This window comes from Drosophila navojoa, chromosome 3 (genome assembly GCF_054131105.1).
Source record: "Drosophila navojoa isolate 15081-1374.11 chromosome 3, UAZ_NAV_1.0, whole genome shotgun sequence".
NCBI classification, from domain to species: Eukaryota; Metazoa; Arthropoda; class Insecta; order Diptera; family Drosophilidae; genus Drosophila; species Drosophila navojoa.
The window spans coordinates 14,272,333-14,286,692 of NC_142891.1; the positions used below are offsets into that span (position 1 = coordinate 14,272,333).

Sequence of the window (14,360 nt, forward strand, 5' to 3'; positions counted from 1 at the left end):
ATCAACGCGTTTAAATATACGGAAAGGTGGACAGCCTCGCCCTGATCAAGAATATATATACTTGTGGGGTCTTCCACGCCTCCTTCTGTCTGTTACATACTTTTAACAAAACCATTATAACCTGATTTCCCATTTTCAATGGGTACAGGATATAAAAAGAAAACCAATTGGCGATTTTTTCTTCAAGCATTACCAGTCCTCGTTTATCGCATAGCGCATATAGCAAATTGTTTACCATTTTCTTTCGCACGACTGAGCACCATAACAGTCAGATTTACTTATTAAATAAGTTGACTTTTTTTATGAAAAGCGTTTTTATTTATACTTATATTAAATTTTAGATATTACAAATTTTTGATGAAGCAGACGATGAATCAGATTGATCAAAATCAATTTTTGCATATGAGCTGGTGTTCTCAAAGCAACTTGGAATTGGCGGAGATTCACATGAGACTTTTTTAAGGCAATTTGTTGCCAATTGTCCGCTACTTTGTGGAAGGTCTAAACTTGCATAATAAAGTTCATATTCGCACACGCCTGAAGGTAACTTTTTCTCATTCTTATTTTGACCTTTATCTGATATTGTCTCCTCATTTAAAATAGTTGTTTCTTTTTCCTTTAACAAATTACATTTAGTGTTTGTATTTAAAACTTGCTCTTTTCTATCCACTTTATTTACACCGTCTAGAAGATTTTGTCGACCACATTGTGGCTTATAGGATGGCCTTTGATTTTTATTCTTTGTCATTAGAGAACTATCACTTTTGATTTGCTGAATTTGGTAGCCGTTATCTTTTGAATCAGCTGCATTTGATTTACTTATATTTTTCGTGTAGTCTTCGTTACTAATCGAATGTATTAACTTTCTTCCAGTTGTGGTTGCATTACTTATATCTAAGGCAAAATTTAATAGTGTGTTTTTCATTTTGGTATGCACATCACTTTCGGGCTGGGGTTTCTCAATACTTTCTGATTTCTCTGAATTGATGTTCGTTTTATATTGAGACTCTGACAAATCTGCATTCTTTTCTGACCCTTCTGAGGAAATTTTATTACCATTGTTAGCTTCATCCCGTGCTTGCAGCTGTAAGAGGAATTGACTTTGAGCCCTCGACTTGTCACTCTGGTCTTCATCAATGCTTATTTGCTTAAAGGAAGTGTTTACCATATTAACTGGTTTCATCTCTAAATATCCACTCTCTGAGTTTTCTTCAGATTTGGGTGTTCTTAATTTACTGATCAAGTCAAATTGCCTGAGCAGCTTGCTAGTTCCATTTAAACCTGGATTCGTGATAGGAGCACTTTTATGAATAGGGAATTCAGCTTGCACATTTTTAGGTACTTGACAATTTCTTAACGATAATTGTTGTGAACTAGTGGATGTTGGAGTGCCATTGGAGAAATCGATTTCCATTAAATCACTCATGCGTACTGGACTAATGAAATTTCTAGCATTTAACAGAGGTGCACTCGTCGACTTCATTTCCTTTGGAGAATTATACCCGAACCTTTCAGTGCATGTCTGACCATCCACGTTGCATATGCTTCCTTTATGAATGTGTCCCTTTTTTAACTTGGAGACAACGCCTCGCTGAATTTCACAACGTGGTATATTTGACTTTGATCCAACCGAATATGCTCGAACCCTCGGCGATGTATCGACTTCATTTATATTCCCAAGAAGTTTATTCCGTTTTATGTGCTCGACTTTACTTCCAATTGAATAAGCTCGGCTTGGACGATCACACCTAAAATTACAATTTTTTATTAATAATAAATTTAATATATCAAAATATATTATATATAATAAAGCACATAGCCATTGGAAAGTTTATAGATGACTTTGAAAGATAATTTAAGCATTTAAATTTTTAGACTTCTGATTGTTATACTAAAAACAATTCTGTAATTAAAACTTACTGGTTATCAATATCACCGTCATGAATTAATATTTGAGACATGTGGTCGGTAAAATCCATTTTTGAGTCTCTGTCGACAACATTGAGTAAATTGTTTAAACCTATAAAACCATGATGTATATAATTTATGTATGAAATAACTATATTTTTGTGCTATGTTTACCAGTGATTCGCGAGACTTTGTTACTATCTAAAAAATCATCATCAATATTTTCTTCAGGTATCATTGCCTTGGAAGTTATTGAGCTGAAAGAAGGAAATTTATATGTTCTTTAGAGTGATTTCAATGTACTTATACAATTGGTATGCAAAAGACATTTGTACTTGTTTAATCAAAGGTATTAACTATGTCGATGGCATTTCTTATAAAACAAAATTTGATACTTACTTTATTCGATAAGCGTCATGCACAGATTTATCATAGGCATCGTCAATACTTATTGATGATCCTTCGCTTTCAGAGCACTTCATTGAATATGATATTGGGCTGTCAATGTTTCTTTGAATTAAATATGACCGCGTTCCCGATATCGTGTTACAGCGTTGCGCATTCTTCAATGCTACGTAGGTATGATTACTGCATTCGCTCAACGTTCGACTTCTAGTTGGTAAGCTATCGCAGCGTTCTCGTCCATAGCCTAGTAAAATATGAAGCTTTATCAATTTTTCGAAAATAAATATTTATGTTACTCACTGTTGTATTGTGGCGAAAAACTACTTCGTGTTTCAATAGGATTTTGACGTTTTTGTAAAACGTTAATAGGTTTGGACGCCTCATTGGCTGATGAAGATCGCTTTCTCATCGGTTCACTGCTCAGGTCCGAAACTCCCTTTTCTACATTTAAAAGATTCATATTCGACTCCGTTTTAGCAGACATTGCGCTAAAAAAAAAATGTATATATTAATAAGTGAATTAAATGGTGAAAACAAACTGCGTAAGCCATAGTTAGTTTACATATCTAACCTTAATATCTTATCGTGCATATGTTTAGCAACTGCTGCATCCTCTGTTTCCATCCAAAGTTCACCGGCGCCCAAAACACTCTGTCGCCCCAGTTCCATGAAAAAAATGTTTTGTGGAGAGGCGTGACCACATCTGAAATAGTATTGACAGCCTGTTTTAATAAATCATACATTTTCTTCAACTAAACTAATATTGTGACGCACCTTCTTATCGTGTTTAAAAGTATTTCTACTTTATAAATTCGATCAACTTCATTTCCAAAGCATTCAAATGTTAGTGACTTCGATGTTAGGCAGCAATGATAGTTGCCCGTCATCCCAACACTTACAGAAATGCCTTTTTGTTGGACAACAACTTGCCAAACGTGGTCTAAAATACAAATATCGTCAAGAATATGTTAAATTTAAACATTAAAGCTAGCTGATACTATATTTTGAGCTGTTTTTCTGGATTACGAATTCAGAAATATGTAGGTATTGACGTATTTAAGCTAAAAACATACCGTACTCTATCTGAGTTCCGTTTGTATTTCGTTGAATAGATAGCAAGTTAGTTAACCATTTCTTTAAGTCTTCTTCGGAATTCATGACGATTCCAAAGCCGCCAGCTTTTGATGATAGGGCTAAGACATACTTATGTTTGGTGTCAAGTCGTCGATTTATACTAAAGCAATCTGCCACATATATTTCGCGTTTTGGTGGTGCATTTTGAATAAATTTCTTTTCACTATCGTAATACACCAATCTTGCTTTCTTAGTTCTTGTTTCCTTATACAAAACAAAATATTTCTTTTTCATTGTTTTCAATTTCTTTTGATATTCCTTTAGTACTATTCCGTTGTCTGACATGGAAGCCATCATAAATCTACCCGCCTTCCAAACCTGCAAATATGGAATATGAAAGAAATTGTTAATATACAATTGTTAATATACAAATGTAATTGTTAATATACATACAAAACCATGTTATTATTTCAACTATGATCATTCTTAAAAAGAAAATAATATATCAGAAGAATTCTTGATAAACAAATTTGCAGAGACCTTGTTAAACTGTCACAACATATGACAATAAAGACATATAATAATAATTAGCTCGGATTGTATTATTAAATTAAAATATAAATGACCTTTCAGTGGAGAAAACGGCGGAAGAAAACAAATATGTATGTATGCATATATGTATTTGATCTTGATCTGGATCAACATTCGAGTCTAATCTTGTATATGCTTGGGCTATCACAGCAACGTTTTAAAACATATACATTCTATATTTCCTATGTGCTCAAGTTAGTACAAGCTAATCATACCGTTTATATGTACATTTCACTTATTTGACATTGATAAAATCGAGATGTCGATTTTTTAACTTGACTAGATAATAATTAGTTTGGCTTACATATGTAAAACGCGCATATTTAGACCCTAAAATGAATGAAATGCCACTTTAATAAAAAAGGAAAACAATTTACGCCGTGGAAAGAGGTAAACGCAAAAGCAAACGCATAAAGTGCGCAGCAGGCGCCTAGAATGCGTTTCTCTGTGCGCTCCAATGATAGGTCAGTTTTGCAAAGGGTATCTGCTAGTTGGACATTTACGTTACAGGTTTCATACTTCCTTTTTTTTTTTAATTTAACCTTTTGCACTATTTCTTAACTTATCTAATGCACTTGGGGACGAACCAAAGAAGTTTTGAGCCATATACATACGTTTCTTGTTTACCTATTGCGTGTTAAGTATTTCGTTATCAATGACATAAGTAGTTTCTGTATGGGAACACTTTGTGCGCACTGTGTTTATTCCCATTTCCGAGACACTTATAAAAATATATTTAAAAGTCCAGCTCCAGATCTAAACAATGTTTCGTAATCAATACGAAAGCAATAATAATGCGATTTGTAAATAAACTTTGAAATTCTTTGACTTGGGTGTATTACAAGCCGCAGCTAACAAAAGTTTAAACTAATTTTACATACTTTTTAGATTTGCATTAATGTAACTACGCATATGTGAATGTGTTTGTATCATATTTAGCATTAACAACATTGTATTAGTCAACAGACATGTATACATATGTACATATACATTAAATGAATATATACATATGTACGTTTATAGACATACGTACGAAAGTAGGTGAATGTTTTTAAATGCTCAGCTGTAAAGATACATACACATGTTTGTATGTATGCACGAACGTACGTAAGCTATTTAGATAGGACGAATTATCTATCAATTATCTAATCAATTTATGTTATTGGCATAATTGCTATAAATGTTTGCATTCCATTTTTCTTATAATGTTAGAGACGAGTGACATACATATGTACATATGTATCTTAATAACACTAATGCTCATGTTATGGACACGTTTAGATTTAACTATGTATGTAACTTGTTGTGGTTTTCACAAATAGCGTATGGGTAAAGCCAATATTTTTTAGAGACGAGTTTCAAGACTTTAAATACAATTGCGCGTATAAATATTTATATATAGATGTCTGTATGCATATGGTACAAATAAATATATATTATACATTGAGATGTATATGATATTAACTTTAGCGAATCACTGTTTACACTACATAATTATCCGATATGTACACGCATTTAACGTTTATATATTTTCGTTATAAATAAGTGCAAAATACATACTCCGAATACAATAGGCATATATTTATGTATAAATTAATAATGTAATGATTCCCGAGATATAGTGGTGGCACTATAATATATCGAATCTATCGAGGAACGTATAATAAACCACGTTGTGTCACTGTTAGAGCTGCACATTTTTTTTATTTATTAAAATATTTTTAATTTACATCCAACCTCTTTTGACTATCCAACCTGTTTACCGATATATGTAGGTCTGCGGGTCCGGACATATTAAGTGCAAATCTTTCTAACAAAATATACCAGAATAAATTGAATGTTATTCAGATCTGTAGCAAAATGTCCTATCCATTTTTTGTATTAAAGTACTTCTGATCTTGTATGTATGTACATATTCGATCCGCGTCTAAGTATATAATTAGGACTCTCGGCATCAATATGCTGATATTTGATACTTTTCATGGTCCAGGTCGGATATCCTGTTATGAATATATACTATAAGATTCGGGATTGAATATTTATTTTTCCGATCTTACAAAAAGCAGAAATTCAAAATGTTCTGCTTCGATTTTTAAAAGTATTTGTCTCGTTTGTTCGCCTATAACGATCACACGTTACAGCCCCGCGAGTGTTCCATTTCCATTTCCTGTCCGATGTGAATCGATGTTAAAAACATCCAAATAATTTTTGTTGTGCTTGTGGGCGGTAGGTAGGATAAAAGGTACAGTTCCCATTCCCTGCACAAAAACTCTACATGCGGAGCAGAACGACCAAAACACACTTCAATTTCACTTCGATTTACTTTTAATATTTCAGGACCTTCAATGAATATGATTTTAAGCCTACGTACCAAAAACTGGCACTAGTTTAAAACAAATGTTTTTAATGAGCTATGCTAGTATTTGTTTAAAAGCTTTAAAACAAAGAATAACAATTTAAAACCTATCCTGCATTTACAGGAAATAATTGGACTTTTAACGATCACGATGAATTGCAGGCTATCGATTAATTTGATTTTAAAAATTGTCCTTTTATGTTGAAATACCTAAAATAATAAAATATGTAAGCGGCGTACTAAGCTTAAAAATGTCTGTCGTTTTCAAGTGTTTAGAAAGGAGTGAAGATGATTTTTATTTATACATGATCAAAAAAATTGTTTAATTTGATATATTTTCGATTAACAAGTAAGAATTTTAACAAATTACAAATCATATAACAAAAGATTATATTTATTGTAGATGTACGTTATTAGTGAGATTCAGAATGAATGGAGTGTTTATATCCAATAAGAATTTTAGTTTGTTTTGGATTTGCGAACTATGCTGCACCGTAGGCTTGTTGTGCACAGTGCAGCAGGATTATTGTACGGAGCTATCGAAAAAGTCATTGAGCATGATTTTGGGTCAAGCTTTCAATCCTCGATATATGAGCATTGATCCACCGAAGAGCGGAAGCAACGAAAATAACCAAAATTCAGGATCAAAGAGATCCGTTTTGGATGTACCATTCTATGCTGATGATAATGTCGTTTCATTAGGCAGTTTCCCCGCGTGGGAAACAAACCATTTCTCGTATTTTGCTAAAAACGAGGAAGACTCATTAAAGAGGAAAACCATAAGCATAAGAAATGTCTTCATGGACAAGAGCGGTCATGGAAAACCTGAAGTTTTCAAAACCCGGCCATGGGAATGCTCTTCAATAATAAACTGGATCGATCTGGGCTTAAATTACTTTCCGCGCTACATTCGATCCATTGAATGCATTGCAAAAAAATGTTGGTATGGACACTTCAAATGCAAACCCAAATCATTCACCATAAAAGTGCTGCGTCGTAAGCCGGGCTCATGTATTCATATAAGCGATAAATTAATTCTCATAACTTCGGATGAATACATCAACGATTATACGCAACTCTGGATTTGGGAAGAAATCGCTGTTAATTTTTGCTGTGAATGCGTGATGTTATATTAAGATAAATTAAAATATTATTTATGGTCATTAAAATAAACAACATTGTATTTAATTTAACAAAAAACTTTTATAGCATTAGGCACAATTGACACTTGAATGGGTCGAGGCTCGTATTCCTCTCCGTCTATAGAGTAAAAGATTGGCTCATCACTCACTGTGGGATACAGTTTGATAGTTCTACTCTTGAGTACCAAATTAGGTTCAACAGTTTTATTCGTAATTTTTGGTATATTTTTAATGAAATCCCATCCGGGCTGCAGGGAATCAATAAATTTACTTTCCAATTCCGAAAAATTCTCCTCGTTGTGACTAAGATTAATATTAATTTGATTGGAGTTAATGCAACCACTAAGTTTCGTAGCGCAGCTATCGTTCTTAATTAGTTTTTGCGTAGAGGCCCGGCTCACATTTTGTGTTTTAACGAGTTTGCTCAAAAAGAATCCTTTCGTGGGCTGATCTTCAACTTCGGCACAACAATTGCTGCAGCCAGGGCACGGCGGAGTGTAAACATAATCGGTCTTCGAGTCCCAATTGGCAGTTCCAGAAAATGATCGGAAAAATGCAGCCAGATGATGTCTTAGCGGACCTACATACCAATATTTGTCCTTTAGGGTGTCGATATCTTTCAAAAGGCCCCACGAAAAACCATTTATGCCAAAAATCGGCTTTAAATTGTTGCTGGGGCTGTTGCCCTCATTGTTGTTCTCTTCATCGAGTACATCATATTGAATGACATCAGCATATTTATATTGGTTATTCAGTAGAGGCAACAGAGCCTTACACAACGACTTCACAAACTCCAGTTCGCTCCCAAAGTTAAAGAAATTGAAGCCAGATGTTTTTTCCCGTCCTAGCGGAAGGAGGGAAATGGGGCATATCTCGCCCTGACGACGCAACAGTCCGGTAACCACCTCAGACTTTGTACCATCTCCACCGGCGACAACAATAACATCTGGTAGGGTATTCATTTCCTCGACATATGTTTTGGCGTGTCCGATGTGGCTCGTTCGCAGTATTTCAACAGAAAAGCCAGCTAAATGCAATAGAGGTTCACAGTATTTTTTGAACTGAAAACAAATTTGCTAAATCAAATAAATTCATTCCATTAATTTTTTATGTATGAAACCTTACCAAATTTTCGGCCTTTTTCTTCTTGGCAATTGGATTCATAATCACAAGCACATTTTTTGGAAGGACATTTGTTGCTTGATTACTATGCAATACTTCATTTGATAATTTGTTCATATAAAGTTTAATACTGAAAAGACATATATGTACATGTGTAATTTATATAAACATCCATCCAATTATTCACTTACTCTAATTTGCTTTTTATAGTGGATGCTCCATATCCAACTACACATGACAGAAAAAGACTTTTCTTCCAATTATTTCTGATCAACTTCAACGTGTTCATCCTTCTAGAATTCTTATGTAAACGAGAGCTCTACATAAACTATAAACAAAACCTTATAAATTTACTGTTCAATGTACTTATTTTGTTGAACACATGATTTGCACTATGTAGCATAGAATTTACGATAGGTGGAATGGAACGTGCGATGTCTCTAGAATGTGATTGTTGCGATATATTTCTGCTGCTAGCGATTTCGATGTATCGCGAATATTTCATTTATTCATTTCAGGAAACTTAAAAAATTCCCTAGTTAAAATTTAAACCTATAATAGAGAAAATTATTTTTCGATTGGTTTCTATAATTTATTAAAAAAGTAAAACGATAAGCAAGTTTGCTTTTCACACTAGTGAAAAGAAATAGAACCGTTTTTTGTTTAATAATCCTTCAAAGTACTTGTAACAATTAAGATGGGTAAATCGAGTTCATCCCTAAGAAGCAATTGTATCTTATTTTATTTATAGATTGCAATTCCGAAGCAGAGAAAATGGAAACGGTATATTTAAAATATTTAATATATGTGTAAATTTAATATAATAATTTAAAATTAATAATAATTTAATTAACAATGTATAATAATAATTTTATTTGAATATGCATACGAATTTATTTCGTTTTATCAGAATACATAATTAATATGACCAATATTCTTTTCCTTTGTTTACATTTCAGCTTAAAAATTCACCCACCATTAAGGCGATTACGGAACTGGATGTTAAGTTGACAGACCGTTTTGTGACATATTTACTGCAATTTGCATCCTTTAAGTCTCTTAGGATACACTGCAAATTTCTTGAAATATCTTGTGATGGAATAGCCTGGCTTTGCACATGGGTTGCTTTCATATGGCTAATAAATTCGAAGAGCCTATACCAAATGCAAGTTAATATGCTGCTTGGATTACTATTAGATATAGTTGTTGTGGCTGTTTTAAAAGCACTCGTACGTAGACGACGACCAGCAGCTGTTAAGGATTCACTAGTCATTGGTCCGGATAAGTTCAGCTTTCCGTCGGGACACGCATCCAGAGCTTTCTATGTTCTAACCTTCTTTACCAAATTGCATACGTTGCCAGTCATATTTTGGATGCCGATGACTGCGTGGGCCGTTAGCGTTGTAATCTCAAGACTAATATTAAAAAGACATTTTATTCTGGACGTTAGTGCTGGGGCATTGATTGGAATATGTGAAGCACTGTTTATTGGACTTATTTGGATTAGTGAAGAAACAGCCGCTTCTTTCCTTGGCCTTATAACTGAAGATGAATCTGTTTAGCAAGTAAAACGAAAAATGTCTTATAAATACTTTTTTAATGCATTGATGGACTAATAATATTACGAACATACGCCAAACATGATTAATTTATTAATTGTCAAAGTGATTCATCAAGTGAAGTTGTTATATTTGTTAACGAACTTTGTTGCTCGTATAAATGCTCTTATCAGAAACCAAATAAGATTGTGAGAGAGGCAGAGAAACTTTATTTATACCTTAGATAAGGTTAAAGGTCAATTGAGATAGTTTTACTTTTAGACTATATCGTATGTATAATTTAAAATATTTAGAGTTTTGTAAATAAAACGACAAAAGCAATTTGCACATTAAACAGTATGATTTTTATTTCTTGTTGTTGTGATTATTATAAATATTAATAAAGTGTTTGTATTGTTGATAGGCGTAAGGCTAAATAACTGTCTTATTAACAAATTATTTATGCTCTATCGGTTAACATTGTGCGCCTCATAATCCATGACTTCTTCATAGATGAGCTCCTTCCACTGCTCAACAGTATGCTCTCGTTCATCGACGCTATGATCATATGGCTCTGGAGCAGGCTAATTAAAAAGAAACAAATACAATATAAAATGTATTAAATACATGCTATTATTATACTATAAATTGTTTAATACTAAAACCGGATTAAAGAGAGACAATGCCAAAACAGATGACTCTATAATGGCAAGAGTTCAATATATAAGATATTCTAATTCTATATTCACTGCTAACTGGTTGTGTTTATACTTAAAAGTTCTATCTTAAATATATATATATGTATATGATATATTATAGGGATGTTAATGCACATTAGCTCTTTCTATCTCAGAGGAGTACTAACCACTAAACTTTGAATTTGTCATATTTCTGAGGATATAGTATATATTATTGAAAATGACAGTTTTTATATAAATAAAAATATAATTTCCTTAATGAATTCTTTATAGTATATACAAATATTAAATATATAATAGTTTAGGCTTTTTTTTAAATTTAGTATATCAAATACTTACAGCATCAACTTCTTCGGCGTCATACCATACATTAATGTATTCATGCTGTAAAGCTCTATCCACTGATATTCTCTGTTCAGGGTCAATTACTAGCATCTTGCTAAGTAAATCCCTTGCCTCAGAAGCCTTTCTTCGGCTATTTTGACTATTATCGTTAGGAAACAGACCATCAGGAAAAAGCCTATCAAACGCATATCCAGTATATCTTGGACGATTCTCAACGTAATTGCGAACTGTTGGCTGCAGACGCTGCATAAATGATGGGGACGGTGTGCCCAATTGCTCTGTAATTTACAAATCGAAATAATTATATATTGAACAAGTTCTAAATTAGTTGTCTCTTCTTGTTTACCAATTATTTTATTCCACTGATCAATGTGATCAGTTCCAGGGAAAAGTACTCCACCTCTAATCATCTCACCCATAATGCATCCCACTGACCAAATATCTACATTTTCGGTATATCCCATACCTAAAATGACTTCTGGGGCTCTATAATATCTAGTTACGACATATGGAGTCATCATAAATGTAGTTCCAGCTGTGCGTGCAAGTCCAAAGTCCAATATCTTTAGAGTACAGTCGGCCTTAACAACTATATTGGAAGGTTTTAAATCCTGTAAAAAGAGAAAATGTTTGGTTTAAGAATTTCGATAATCAACAAAATCATACTCATATATCTATTATTTGAAACATAAGAACGATCACAATAAACAATACTTAACTCTATGTATAATTCCAGCGGAATGCAAATGCTTAATTCCACAGAGCATTTGGTATAGCAAGTAGGACATTCTGTCGTGGTCTAAATCCATTTGAATAACCTGACATAAATTAGCATCCATTAGCTCCATCACAAGATAAACATCCTGAAACTCCTCCAAATTGCGTTGAGGGGTGAACGCATTGAGCAAACCAATGATCTACACAAATGCATAAATATATTAAAGCATTTCATTTTCAATTGTAAAACAACACTTACATTTTTATGGTTCACTAACTTCATTAGCTTAAACTCTCTGTAAGCTCGCTTAGCGTGTGTCACATTTTGGAATGGGCGAGACAGTTTCTTTATTGCGACATTTTGCTCGGTAACCGTGTCATAGGCAGCACTGTAAATGTATTAAAATTGGTCTTTGTGAAGCGATTCAAATGATAAACAAATATTATGTATATGCTACATTTGTTTTAATTTCAATTTTCATAAATAGTATTCTGGTATATTAACCAGATTTAAAATGTTACTTTCAACATTCGGTACCCCAGTTATTATTAAATTTTCCCTTTTTACTTACCACACAATGCCTTGAGCACCAGATCCAATAGGCCTTAATTTAATATACCGACTAAGAATTGTAAAATTGGTATCGCCCACTTCCACGGTATAATGATGAGCGGCCATAGTCAATACGTTATATTAATATTAGTGTTAAATACAACTACTGACCATTTCGACCTGAAATATAAAAATGGTAAAAATATACATATTTAATAAAATAAAAATACATTGATAAAAAAATTCATATTAAATAAATATTTTTACTATCTTATTACCGTCCTTAATGGTATCATATTTGGATAGAATGAATTATAGACATTATAGACTAAGAATTAAATAATTTATTTCTCTAAGACCTTAGTACAACATCCCTGCAAATAGTACCTCTTGCTATGCACCTAAAATATAACAGAAATTTCATTTCCATTTCAATTTCGGAGCGGCAGTTTATTCAACTTGTATATTGTAAGGAGATTACGCAAAAAAAAGAGTATATTGGTTACAAAACTATCTCAAGTTACGCAGACTTGATAAACTTAATATGTAAATTTACTATAAAAATTACTTTAGGTGCTACAATTAAAAACTTGCAACTTTACCGCCTATATAGCTAATAGTTTTTATTTTGGGAATATTATGTGGGCTGGAAATTAGATATACTTTCTGCTTTATTTCGCACCCAATAAATTGTAAATATCGATTCGGAATATTAGATACCTATTTGGACTATAATAGTTTTTTATCATGTCGGCAGGAATCAATTGTTTACAAATATGACATACATTTTAATTTGTTTACAAATATGACATACATTTTATCTTCCTGTTTCTCGTCGATAATATAATCAATGAAATATATACAAAATGGAACCCACAAACAAAATGACAAAAAAAAAAGTTTTCATCATGTTTATTTATTTAATAATTCTATACAAAGCTTACGTATATTTTTCTACCGATAACGAAGCACAAATTTTACAGCCAGGCCTAGTCGGCGCTTCTGCAAAAATCCATATTTCTTAGTCATAAATTTCGTGATATATTTTCTCTTTCGGGCAGGTCTTAGAATCTTATCGGAGAAGTATATCAATTGTTTCTCTCTCAGCTCTCTCATTCGTTTATGCATTTTAACACCGTTTTATTTAACTTACTTTTAGTTGAATCGTAAAAATATGCACTGATATTTATGTTCACAATGGTAAAATCGATACTTATGTACATACATAGATATTTATGTTCACAATGATAAAATCGATATTTATATACATATGTACATACACAAAAAAAAACTCCACGCAAAAAAGAGTTACATACAGATTATAATGAATAGTAAGCGTCGTTTTTTTTTTCATTGCTTGCACGTTTCTAAACATTTACATGTAAACAATTTAATAGTCTGCTTTTCACTTTTTCGCAGTTTTATAACAGTGAAAAAAAGATATAAATGTAACAAACACTATAATATCTACTTTATTCACGCAAATTTGATGTACACACACAAATGTTTTGTTGTACTCAATCCATTGATGAATTCGATGTAAATCAATATTATCAATCAGGAAAACAATGTAATTTATACAAATGATAAATTTTGTTTGGCATACACATGCATAATTATATTTACCTTAAATATATATGGCAATTAATTTATTTCGATATTACTAAATTGACAAGCCGCGTGCTTAACTTAACTTGTTAATTTATTTATTATTGTATTTTTATAAAATCTCAGATAGACAATATGTATATCATGAAAAATTATTTTAATTTGTTTCATACTATACTAAAGTAAGACCTTTTTATAGTTTCTCAAAAATACTGTACTGTACTGTAAAATACTGAAAAGGTCAAACTATCGAGCATTGTATTTTTTTTTAAACAAATCTTACATACGTTGAAAATTAACACA

General features: G+C 32.4%; 5 protein-coding genes across 8 annotated transcripts; 2 read left to right on the forward strand and 3 right to left on the reverse strand.

Moving 5' to 3' along the window:
• Nucleotides 1–295: 295 nt before the first annotated feature.
• chico (insulin receptor substrate 1 chico) lies at nt 296–5,677 on the reverse strand. Of its 2 annotated transcripts, none has more exons than XM_030385409.2 (9): nt 5,539–5,677; nt 3,387–3,765; nt 3,088–3,253; nt 2,885–3,016; nt 2,614–2,801; nt 2,308–2,557; nt 2,083–2,165; nt 1,921–2,020; nt 296–1,748 (listed from the first exon to the last, which is right to left on the reverse strand). In XM_030385409.2, the coding sequence occupies exons 1-9, from the start codon at nt 5,554–5,556 to the stop codon at nt 338–340; spliced, it is 2,727 nt and encodes a 908-aa protein (XP_030241269.1). In that variant the 5' UTR covers nt 5,557–5,677; the 3' UTR covers nt 296–337. The 2 variants fall into 2 exon arrangements, with proteins under 2 accessions (XP_030241269.1, XP_089112895.1); XM_089256769.1 differs by lacking the exon at nt 5,539–5,677 and adding an exon at nt 4,606–4,743.
• Nucleotides 4,718–7,510, forward strand: trk (trunk). Of its 2 annotated transcripts, none has more exons than XM_089256771.1 (2): nt 4,718–4,838; nt 6,738–7,510. In XM_089256771.1, the coding sequence occupies exon 2, from the start codon at nt 6,763–6,765 to the stop codon at nt 7,468–7,470; it is 708 nt and encodes a 235-aa protein (XP_089112897.1). In that variant the 5' UTR covers nt 4,718–4,838; nt 6,738–6,762; the 3' UTR covers nt 7,471–7,510. The 2 variants fall into 2 exon arrangements, with proteins under 2 accessions (XP_089112897.1, XP_030241284.1); XM_030385424.2 differs by lacking the exon at nt 4,718–4,838 and adding an exon at nt 6,551–6,683.
• Nucleotides 7,485–9,041, reverse strand: Mulk (acylglycerol kinase-like protein Mulk). Its single transcript, XM_030385416.2, has 3 exons — nt 8,790–9,041; nt 8,602–8,728; nt 7,485–8,537 (listed from the first exon to the last, which is right to left on the reverse strand). Exons 1-3 carry the CDS (start codon nt 8,885–8,887, stop codon nt 7,524–7,526), a joined length of 1,239 nt encoding a protein of 412 aa, XP_030241276.1. The 5' UTR covers nt 8,888–9,041; the 3' UTR covers nt 7,485–7,523.
• Nucleotides 9,042–9,222: 181 nt separating this feature from the next.
• Nucleotides 9,223–10,237, forward strand: LOC115563055 (polyisoprenoid diphosphate/phosphate phosphohydrolase PLPP6). Its single transcript, XM_030385427.2, has 2 exons — nt 9,223–9,381; nt 9,558–10,237. The coding sequence occupies exons 1-2, from the start codon at nt 9,373–9,375 to the stop codon at nt 10,158–10,160; spliced, it is 612 nt and encodes a 203-aa protein (XP_030241287.1). The 5' UTR covers nt 9,223–9,372; the 3' UTR covers nt 10,161–10,237.
• Nucleotides 10,238–10,478: 241 nt separating this feature from the next.
• Nucleotides 10,479–14,240, reverse strand: bsk (mitogen-activated protein kinase dJNK). 2 transcript variants are annotated; one of them, XM_018098554.3, is made up of 7 exons: nt 14,076–14,240; nt 12,469–12,629; nt 12,156–12,285; nt 11,899–12,096; nt 11,526–11,790; nt 11,174–11,457; nt 10,479–10,720 (listed from the first exon to the last, which is right to left on the reverse strand). In XM_018098554.3, the coding sequence occupies exons 2-7, from the start codon at nt 12,573–12,575 to the stop codon at nt 10,604–10,606; spliced, it is 1,101 nt and encodes a 366-aa protein (XP_017954043.1). In that variant the 5' UTR covers nt 12,576–12,629; nt 14,076–14,240; the 3' UTR covers nt 10,479–10,603. The 2 variants fall into 2 exon arrangements, with proteins under 2 accessions (XP_017954043.1, XP_089112896.1); XM_089256770.1 differs by lacking the exon at nt 14,076–14,240 and adding an exon at nt 13,394–13,543.
• Between the last annotated feature and the right edge of the window lie 120 nt (nt 14,241–14,360).

What these genes read in the sequence shown, in the direction of transcription:
- chico (XM_030385409.2), bottom strand. An exon ending in CGGAACTCAGATAGAGTACG is followed by an intron (nt 3,254 to 3,386) that starts GTATGTTTTTAG and finishes TTTGTATTTTAG; the next exon opens with ACCACGTTTGGCAAGTTGTT. An exon ending in TTTTTCGCCACAATACAACA is followed by an intron (nt 2,558 to 2,613) that starts GTGAGTAACATA and finishes ATATTTTACTAG; the next exon opens with GCTATGGACGAGAACGCTGC.
- trk (XM_089256771.1), top strand. Translation starts at nt 6,763, where the DNA reads ATGAATGGAGTGTTTATATCCAATAAGAATTTTAGTTTGTTTTGGATT.
- Mulk (XM_030385416.2), bottom strand. Translation starts at nt 8,887, where the DNA reads ATGAACACGTTGAAGTTGATCAGAAATAATTGGAAGAAAAGTCTTTTT. An exon ending in ACTATAAAAAGCAAATTAGA is followed by an intron (nt 8,729 to 8,789) that starts GTAAGTGAATAA and finishes ATGTCTTTTCAG; the next exon opens with TATTAAACTTTATATGAACA. An exon ending in AGAAAAAGGCCGAAAATTTG is followed by an intron (nt 8,538 to 8,601) that starts GTAAGGTTTCAT and finishes ATTTGTTTTCAG; the next exon opens with TTCAAAAAATACTGTGAACC.
- bsk (XM_018098554.3), bottom strand. Translation starts at nt 12,575, where the DNA reads ATGGCCGCTCATCATTATACCGTGGAAGTGGGCGATACCAATTTTACA. An exon ending in GGTGCTCAAGGCATTGTGTG is followed by an intron (nt 12,286 to 12,468) that starts GTAAGTAAAAAG and finishes ATACATTTACAG; the next exon opens with TGCTGCCTATGACACGGTTA. An exon ending in CCGCTGGAATTATACATAGA is followed by an intron (nt 11,791 to 11,898) that starts GTTAAGTATTGT and finishes CTCTTTTTACAG; the next exon opens with GATTTAAAACCTTCCAATAT.